Here is a 10463-nt window from a genome sequence, read left to right on the forward strand (position 1 = left end):
CTTACCTCAGCAAGGCCTATTGTAACCAACCTGACAGTCAAGACAGGCGGTGCAATGACAGTATATAGGCTGTATAAAAAGACATTTTTACACACTAAGCTTTATGTAAAATGATAAATATGTATTTCTGCAGGATGTTTCAGATAAACTAGCAACTGTCTTAGCCTTGGATGACCCCCCCATGGCAGTCAAGTGTACATTTGAACTGAATAATATGGGATCTTTCACAAATAAGAAATCGTCTCGACCATACTTAACCACACTTTGGAACCACACAAAAAACACAATCCTCTGAATATCAAATGAAACTCATGTGTACCCTTTTGACACGCACCATCAACTCAACATAAAAACTTGTTGTACAAAAACCTGAGGCAACGGGTCGCCTACAATGCAAAATTGCTTATGCATGAACTCCACAAGTCCTGAGAAGAGTCTGGTTAACCTCTATGTATAAAAAGAAAAAGTGGATGTGTGGTAGAAAGTACATTTACTCACGTATTGTGCTTAAACAACATTTTGAGGTAGGCAACTACTTTAACTCAGTATTTCCATGTTATGCTACTTTACAGTGTACATTTTTACTTCTTTCAGATGGAAATATTGTTATTTTACTCCATTAAATGTATATGACAGCTATAGTGCTAGTTAATTTCCAAGTTAAGATTTTACATACAAAATAAATGATCATCAAAAACACATTCTTAAGGATTAAACCAGCAGTTAAACCCAATGTTGGCTTATGACCTCTTCATGTCTAGTTCAGGCCCTCATCTGTCACATTTTAGATGTCTAATATGATTTTTTAGTGTTCCACCAAATAGTTATTTCCCCTCTAAACTTCTCAGATGATCTCAAGCAGCTATACAGCAGTAAAATGATACTCACTAATTGAAACATCAGTATTGACAATCTAATGATGTAAATGTGTCACTGACAGGGCCATTACTGTTTACTGTGAGAACTTTAAGGAGGCCTATAGGTTGCTGTTAATACTTACTGTACTTTTGGCTTATAAGATAGTCCTAAGTATCTGAGTACTTCTTCCTCAACTGATTTAGGTTTCAATTAAATCTTTTAACATTTCCCTCAACTCACTTGCAATTCTTTTCTGTTGATCCCTTTTAAATGAAATGAGAAGTGCAACCACTCCAGACTGCAAACGCAAAGTCTGCAGAGGAAGAGACTCTGCTGAAGTTAATATTTCCTGTTGCTTTGTTTCCGACACAGGGTCACACTTCTTTGTGGTATTTTTGGTGAAGAGCTCCACTGCTCCACACAAAGGGAACATGAATTATTAAAAATAGGTATGGTTGGTAATCCCCTCGCGTACCCAAACCCACATTCACCCCCTACACAGCCAAAAGGGCAACTAAAAACCATGAACCGTGCTGGTCGTATATGTAAAATACTGACACTACAGACTCCGGTCCAGCGGTACATGTCTTCCCCTTTTTGTTCCAGTGCCGTTCAGAGTGTATGAAGGAACAAGCTGTACTTTACTGACGTGAGCTCGTGCACTCTCCGGTCCCCAATAAGTAAAAACCCATGAAATATTAACTGAAGGGAAGTATAAAATATTCAACCTTGCTAAATGCATTCTGTCCGTCAGAATGAAAATGGATTGAGTCAGAATGGCAGCTGACACACTGCAAACCATCACGTGATAAATAAAACCATCGATAAGTCAACCAGAGAAGGTCTTGATATGACTCACATGTTTCTACACACATGCTTTTGTGTGAAGAGTTGTGAGCTCTCTTCTGTGGCAGTGGTTTTAGAGAAGTCACACATGCTGACCACTGCTGTTTGTACCATATGAAGAAATATATGAAAGTCCCTTACACTGTTATTTTTTTTGCCAGGGAAGACCCCTGTGTTTTATATGATCACAGCTTGGCTTTGACGGATTTCTCAAGAATTAAACAAACTCAATCTCTATTTCCAGCGTTAAGAAAAGTAGCTTGGTAGAACCTCAAAAAATGTTTTTATTAATTATTAATCATTTTTAGTATATAGCAATTTTTAAATTCAGACTTGAAGTCAGTAAAAAGTACCTCAGGATTAACACTTGAAAAACATCTCCATCTATAATGATTTTTAAGATAGGTAATAGGATTGCATGTGCTCCCTTGTTAAAAAAACAAACACTGGATGGTTCTAATGCATTGTCACCATGCTTAAAGGGTTGATTCACCCAGATTAAAAAATAACATTTTCACACTAACCTCAAGAGGTTTCAGCCATGCAGATAGTTTTGGTTTTACTTGATCATCTTTTGAAATATCAATCTCTGAGACTTCTGACCTCAGCCAGAAAGATAGATGTCTCAAAACCTGGGCAAGTAAAACCAAAACTCGCATGTCTAGAAACCATCACAGGTTTTGTGTTTTGGTTATTCATTTTTATTAAGTGAACCAACCCTATATATATATATATATATATATATATATATATATATATATATATATATATATATATATATATATATATATATGCTGTGTGCACAATTATTAGGCAAGTGAGTATTTTGACCATTTTGATAATCTTTATGCATATTTACCAACTCCAAGCTGTATAAACTTGAATGTGTATTGGATTTAAGCATATCAGGTGATGTGTGATTGGGGCGTGATCACAGAACCATCAAATGTTTTGTTGCAAATAGTCAACAGGGTCGCAAGAAACGTGTTGAGAAAAAATTACGCAAATAAACTGCCAAAGATTTGAGAAGAATCAAACGTGAAGCTACCAGGAACCCATCATCCTCCAGTGCTGTCATATTCCAGAACTGCAACCTACCTGGAGCACCCAGAAGTACAAGGTGTTCAGTGCTCAGAGACATGGCCAAGGTAAGGAGGCTGAAACCCGACCACCACTGAACAAGACGTAAGTTTAAACATCAAGACTGTGCCAAGAAATATCTGAAGACAGATTTTTCCAAGGTTTTATGGACTGATGAGATGAGAGTGACTCTTGACGGACCAGATGGATGGGCCCGTGGCTGGATCAGTAACGGGCACAGAGCTCCACTTCGACAGCCAGCAAGGTGGAGGTGGGGTACTGGTATGGGCTGGTATTATTACAGATGTGCTAGTATTTTTAAAGATGTGCTAGTTTGACCTTTTCGGGTTGAAGATGGACTCAAAATCAACTCCCAAAACCACTGCCAGTTTTTAGAAGACACTTTCGTAAAGCAGTGGTACAGGAACATGTCTGCATCTTTCAAGAAGACCATGATTTTTATGCAGGACGATGCTCAAGCTGAAGCGTGGTTATATTGGTCACTGATTTATCTTTTTTAAATTTCAGAAAAGTTTATTTGTAAATTTTCAAATCAAATCAAATCAAATGTATTTGTATAGCCCAATATCACAAATTATACATTTGTCTCAGTGTGCTTTACAAACTGTACAGGTTACGACATCCTCTGTCCTTAGACCCTCACATCGCACAAGGAAAAACTTCCTAAAAGAAACCCCAAAATTAAAGGGGAAAAAATGGAAGAAACCTCAGGGAGAGCAACTGAGGAGGGATCCCTCTCCCAGGACGGACGGACGTGCAATAAATGTCGTGTGTACAGGATAAACAACATAGTACAAATACAACATTTGACAGAAATTATGTTGTGTTTGAAAAAAAAAAGAAATAGAAAGTTTGGATGAATCCAGGAAAATGTCAATAAGGCTTCCCGGTGTCCAGCAGGACCAGGTCAGCAGGCGCTGTCACGATTCATGATCCTGACGTAAACTTTATCAGTGGCAACCTGCCACATGAGAGACAGACACTCCGGGGATGATACCCCGGATGGTGAGTTAGTAACATACATTTACATAAATGCATACAGATAGAGAGGGAGAAGAAGAGAGAGGGAGGGGAGGAGAGAGGAAGAGAAGGAAGAGAGCAGGGAGGTGTCCCCCGGCAGTCTAAGCCTATAGCAGCATAACTAGGGGCTGATCCAGGGCAAACCTGAGCCAGCCCTAACTATAAGCTTTATCAAAAAGGAAAGTCTTTAGCCTACTCTTAAATGTGGAGAGTGTGTCTGCCTCCCGAACACAAACTGGAAGCTGGTTCCACTGGAGAGGAGCTTGATAGCTGAAGGCTCTGGCTCCCATTGTACTCTTAGAGACTCTAGGAACCACAAGTAACCCTGCAGTCTGGGAGCGTAATGCTCTAGTTGGTTTATAAGGTACTATGAGATCTTTAAGATATGCTGGAGCCTGACCTTTAATTGATTTGTAAGTCAGGAGAAGGATTTTGAATTCTATTCTGTATTTTACCGGGATCCAGTGCAGAGCAGCTAATACAGGAGTAATATGATCCCGTTTCCTTGTTCTAGTCAATACACGTGCCGCTGCATTTTGGATCAACTGAAGAGTCTTAAGCGACTTTTTGGGACAACCTGATAACAATGAGTTGCAGTAATCCAGCCTTGAAGTAACAAATGCATGGACTAGTTTTTCTGCATCATTTTGAGGCAGGATGTGTCTTATTTTTGCAATGTTACGTAGATGAAAGAAGGCAGTCCTTGAAATTTGTTTTATGTGGGAGTTAAACGACAGATCTTGATCAAAGATGACGCCAAGATTCCTTACAGTGGTGCTGGAGGCCAAGTTAATGCCATCCAGAGCTTCTATGTCATTAGAAAATGCGTTTCGGAGGCGTTTAGGGCCAAGTATAATAACTTCAGTTTTGTCTGTGTTTAACATCAAAAAGTTGCTAGACATCCAAGTTTTTATGTCCTTAAGGCATGCTTGAAGTTTAGCCAATTCATTGGTTTCATCTGGTTTAATTGATAGATATAATTGGGTATCATCCGCATAACAATGAAAGTTTATAGAGTGGTTCCTTATAATATTGCCCAAAGGAAGCATATATAAGGTGAATAGAATCGGTCCAAGTACAGAACCCTGCGGAACTCCAAGACTGACTTTGGCTGTCATGGAGGATTTATCGTTAACAAGTACAAATTGAGATCGCTCAGATAAATAGGACTTGAACCAGCTTAGTGCGGTTCCTTTTATGCCAACACAATGTTCCAGTCTCTGTAGTAGAATGTCATGATCAACAGTGTCGAAAGCAGCACTGAGGTCTAACAAGACAAGAACAGAGACGAGTCCTTTGTCTGATGCCAATAGAAGGTCATTGGTAACTTTCACCAGTGCCGTCTCTGTGCTATGATGAACTCTAAATCCAGATTGAAAAACCTCAAATAAACTATTATTATATAAAAAGTCACACAACTGTTTTGCGACTGCTTTCTCAAGCATTTTAGCGAGAAAGGGTAGGTTAGATATCGGCCTATAGTTGGCTAAAACCTCTGGATCAAGACTAGGCTTTTTAAGAAGTTGTTTTATTACAGCTACTTTAAAGGATTTTGGTACGTAGCCAGATAATAGAGACAGGTTGATCATATTTAATAACGAAGTGTTAATTAAGGGTAAAACTTCTTTAAACAGTTTAGTTGGAATCGGGTCTAGTAGACAGGTTGATGGCTTAGACGATGAGATTGTTGAAGTTAGTTGGTTAAGGTTGATTGGAGTAAAACAGTCTAGATATATTTCAGGAGTTACAGATGTTTTTAAAATTCCAACAGTTGAAGTTAAGTCATTACCAATTGAGGTCAGGAGGAGATTAATTTTGTCTCTAATAATTAGAATTTTATCGTTAAAGAAACTCATGAAGTCGTCACTACTGAGAGATATAGGAATAGAAGGCTCTGTAGAGCTGTGGCTCTCTGTCAGCCTGGCTACAGTGCTGAAAAGAAACCTGGGGTTGTTCTTATTTTCTTCTATTAAGGAAGAGTAATAAGCTGCTCTGGCATTACGGAGAGCCTTCTTATACGTTTTAAGATGATCTAACCAGACTAAACGAGGGTTTTTTGAAATTTTGAGTTGTTTGTTTATTATTCTCACTTTAACAGATGAAAATAGTGAGATGGGAAAACTTTTGTTTTTCATTTAGTTGCATAATAATGCTGCACACTAATAGATATTCTCCTAAGAAAGACAAAACCTCACTTTCACTTTCTTAAATATTCAAGTTTGAGGTTTATTAACATTTTGGATTGACCGAGAGCACTGTAGTTGTTCAATAATACAATTAATCCTCAAAATTACAACTTGCCTAATGATTGTGCACACAGTATATAAACATAGTCACCTTCTCTTGACTTTTTTGGAAATGTATCATTCTTTTAACGGTCATGTAATCTCTAACACTTTACAAATTTTTCATTACAAATGGTATAGTACATTACCTCCCTGCTCTCCTCCCTTCCCTCTCCCCTCTTCTCCCTCTCTATCTGTATGCATTTATGTAAATGTATGTTACTTTCTTAAGTTTCTGTGTCTCTCATGTGGCAGGTTGCCACTGATAAAGTTTACGTTAGGATCAGGAATCGTGGCTGCGCCTGCTGCCCTGGTCCTGCTGGACACCGGAAGCCTTTTTGACATTATCCTGGATTCATCCATACTTTCTCTTTTTTGATCATAACATAATTTCTGTCAAATGTTGTATTTGTACTATGTTGTTTACCCTGTACACACGCCATCTGTCCGTCCTGGGAGAGGGATCCCTCCTCAGTTGCTCTCCCTGAGGTTTCTTCCATTTTTCCCCCTTTAATTATGGGGTTTCTTTTAGGAAGTGTTTCCTTGTGCGATGCGAGGGTCTAAGGACAGAGGGTGTCGTATCCTGTACAGTCTGTAAAGCACACTGAGACAAATGTGTAATTTGTGATATTGGGCTATACAAATACATTTTATTTTATTATATTTTATTTTAAGGAAAGTAAGACTTTCCCACAAATGTCACTATGTTTCATACTTTCATTCTATCTTTGTCTCCAAAATACAAAAGAAAAGAGAAGGATATCAAAAATTAGAGAAGGAAACAAGTAGTGAATGGAAGTCCTTGGTACAAAAAGTGAAAGAGGACATAAAACTGAAACTTACAATTAGAGTATTTATTTTTAGCTTTCTGCTGAAACCAAGAATTTCTTGTCAAACCTGCGACCTCATGGTCACAAGAAGTATGATGAGGTAGTTGTCTGAAGAGAGTATTTAAGACGACCCTCAGCCTCTACTCCTCACATCACTCCTGTCAACTAACATTGCTCTCTTTGACTCAAGCTGATCTTTCTTGCTGGACTTGTTACAGCTCCTTTCCATCATCTCCACCACAAGGATCAAGATTCTTTCAAGCATTAGTGTAATCTCGACCAAAGAAGGAAGCAACAATGTCCAGCATCATGAAAGTGTTTCTGCTCCTGGCTGTCATCGTCTGCATCTCTAAAGCCCAACGTAAGTTGTTATACTTTTTCAGCATTGACAACTCTAACATAGACAATGTGAGGTTTGTTTTACACATTTGTATACGTAGTAAAAAATGTCTAATTAAATTAAATGATTTCTCCTTGTCTTTCTCCGTAGGCAATGACTCAGGACAGTGTCTGTGTCAACATGTCAGAAATAGAATTAGCTCGCCAGTAAAGGACATCCAGATCTACCCAGCAACCATATTCTGTGGCAAAGTGGAGATTGTGTAAGATACACTAAAATAATTGTTAATTAACATTGTGGGAATGTGGCATGTTAGCGCAATAATGTGTCATAATTAGAAAATGATGATTTGCTATTTGTATGTTTTGTGCTAGTGGAAGACTTGTATCTTCCTCAGTAAACCTGGCACCATGTTGGGGAAATTAAAATGAACTCCTGTTATAGCAACAAAACATGCACATTTAAGACACTTCTGGTTTACCTTCCTGAATCATTTATGTATCTGCTTATCTACTACCCGAGCTCACCCCTTCTGTCCATTTCAACAGTGTCACCCTCAACAGCGGCCTTCGCTTTTGCCTGAACCCCAAGATGGCAGCAGTGCAAAGAGTCATGGCTTCCATCATGTGAGTATTACAGACATGAATCCAAGCCGCATTTTCAAAGACACTGACCAGCCAGTTACTAATATTTATCTTTCAGTGATTCTCTATAGTTGATGGAAATAGCAGTAATGAGTGACATGATGCCTTCTCCACATTTTTGTAAAGTATCTAATGTATCCTTCTGGTTTTATTGTCATTTCCAGGAAATCAAAAACCTCTACTACAGTCAGATCAACTATGCCCGCTTCCACCCCAGGCAGCACCAACACAGCTCACCTCTGACTCTTTAACTCCTTGGATCAATAAAAGCTCAGATGTCCTCTGACCCCGCCCCTCCAGCTGAACAAATGCACCTTCAATGAATGTAGATGTGAAATGAATGAAACTGTTTGTCTATTTATCTTTTATTTATACTTATGTGCACTTAGAGTATATTTCTCTTATTCTATTTGTTTCCCTTTTATCTGTTTTTATAAGTTGATGTATGTGATGTCATTGAACCAAGTTTTCTGGTAATTTCAGTGTTTTTTTAAAATAATAATAAAAAGTTCAGGTTGAGCATTGAGTACTTGTTTTCTGTTCCAAGTCTGATAATGTTGTGTCCTACATCAACAGTGCAACCTTGTGGTTTAGGGCCGCCAATGCAAGAAATACAGTACATGTGTCAGGCCACGCTGCCTATGATCTCATGCAGAATTCACATCCACCACTGAACAAGACACATAAGTTTAAACATCAAGACTGTGCCAAGAAATATCTGAAGACAGATTTTTCCAAGGTTTTATGGACTGATGAGATGAGAGTGCCTCTTGACGGACCAGATGGATGGGCCCGTGGCTGGATCAGTAACGGGCACAGAGCTCCACTTTGACAGTCAGCAAGGTGGAGGTGTGGTACTGGTATGGGCTGGTATTATTACAGATGTGCTAGTATTTTTAAAGATGTGCTAGTTTGACCTTTTCGGGTTGAAGATGGACTCAAAATCAACTCCCAAAACCACTGCCAGTTTTTAGAAGACACTTTCCTAAAGCAGTGGTACAGGAACACGTCGGCATCTTTCAAGACCATGATTTTTATGCAGGACGATGCTCAAGCTGAAGCGTGGTTATATTGGTCACTGATTTATCTTTTTTAAATGTCAGAAAAGTTTATTTGTAAATGTTGAGTAGTTATTATTCTCACTTTAACAGATGAAAATAGTGAGATGGGAAAACTTTTGTTTTTCATTTAGTTGCATAATAATGCTGCACACTAATAGATATTCTCCTAAGAAAGACAAAACCTCACTTTCACTTTCTTAAATATTCAGGTTTGAGGTTTATTAACATTTTGGATTGACCGAGAGCACTGTAGTTGTTCAATAATACAATTAATCCTCAAAATTACAACTTGCCTAATAATTGTGCACACAGTATATAAACATAGTCACCTTCTCTTGACTTTTTTGGAAATGTATCATTCTTTTAACGGTCATGTAATCTCTAATACTTGTCATTACAAATGGTATAGTACATTACCTCCCTGCTTTCCTCCCCTCCCTCTCTATCTGTATGCATTTATGTAAATGTAGTTACTAACTCAGCATCTGGGGCATCATCCCCAGAGTTTCTGTGTCTCATGTGGCAGGTTGCCACTGATAAAGTTTACGTTAGGATCAGGAATCGTGGCTGCGCCTGCTGCCCTGGTCCTGCTGGACACCGGAAGCCTTTTTGACATTATCCTGGATTCATCCATACTTTCTCTTTTTTGATCACAACATAATTTCTGTCAAATGTTGTATTTGTACTATGTTGTTTATCCTGTACACACGCCATCTATTGCACGTCTGTCCGTCCTGGGAGAGGGATCCCTCCTCAGTTGCTCTCCCTGAGGTTTCTTCCATTTTTCCCCCTTTAATTATGGGGTTTCTTTTAGGAAGTGTTTCCTTGTGCGATGCGAGGGTCTAAGGACAGAGGGTGTCTATCCTGTACAGTCTGTAAAGCACACTGAGACAAATGTGTAATTTGTGATATTGGGCTATATAAATACATTTTATTTTATTATATTTTATTTTAAGGAAAGTAAGACTTTCCCACAAATGTCACTATGTTTCATACTTTCATTCTATCTTTGTCTCCAAAATACAAAAGAAAAGAGAAGGATATCAAAAATTAGAGAAGGAAACAAGTAGTGAATGGAAGTCCTTGGTACAAAAAGTGAAAGAGGACATAAAACTGAAACTTACAATTAGAGTATTTATTTTTAGCTTTCTGCTGAAACCAAGAATTTCTTGTCAAACCTGCGACCTCATGGATGGCATATCGTCTCAAATCTCTCTGACACTGAAGTTAATGTCTAACAACTACAGAATATAATGAGGAACTGAAGATCTGTCACGTCTGTGCCTGAACTCGCACCTGCCACGCCCCCCTCTGTCTCCACTCACTCACCTGCACTGCATCCACAATCACCGGAATACTGATTGCCAGCACCTGTGTTCACAGCATAAAGTCTCCTCACTCCCTTCACTCCGCATCTGGCCTCGTACAAAGTGGACTAAACCCCATGGACTTCCTCCCCAGATTCTGCAACGCGATTT

At 38.7% G+C, this 10463-nt stretch overlaps 1 protein-coding gene across 1 annotated transcript; it reads left to right on the top strand.

Annotated features, from left to right (window-relative positions):
- The first annotated feature begins 7038 nt into the window (after positions 1 to 7038).
- On the top strand, positions 7039 to 8443 carry LOC115014740 (C-X-C motif chemokine 10-like). The gene is made up of 4 exons (XM_029441792.1): positions 7039 to 7301; positions 7431 to 7542; positions 7829 to 7906; positions 8089 to 8443. The coding sequence occupies exons 1-4, from the start codon at positions 7238 to 7240 to the stop codon at positions 8165 to 8167; spliced, it is 333 nt and encodes a 110-aa protein (XP_029297652.1). The 5' UTR covers positions 7039 to 7237; the 3' UTR covers positions 8168 to 8443.
- Positions 8444 to 10463: the final 2020 nt, after the last annotated feature.

Source organism: Cottoperca gobio, chromosome 10, assembly GCF_900634415.1.
Source record: "Cottoperca gobio chromosome 10, fCotGob3.1, whole genome shotgun sequence".
In the NCBI taxonomy this organism is placed as follows: Eukaryota; Metazoa; Chordata; class Actinopteri; order Perciformes; family Bovichtidae; genus Cottoperca; species Cottoperca gobio.

Bases quoted from the DNA above. Each gene is read 5' to 3' on its own strand.
- LOC115014740 (XM_029441792.1), top strand. From the start codon at position 7,238: ATGTCCAGCATCATGAAAGTGTTTCTGCTCCTGGCTGTCATCGTCTGC. The intron at 7,302-7,430 runs GTAAGTTGTTAT...CTTTCTCCGTAG, and splicing joins CTGCATCTCTAAAGCCCAAC to GCAATGACTCAGGACAGTGT. The intron at 7,907-8,088 runs GTGAGTATTACA...TGTCATTTCCAG, and splicing joins AGAGTCATGGCTTCCATCAT to GAAATCAAAAACCTCTACTA.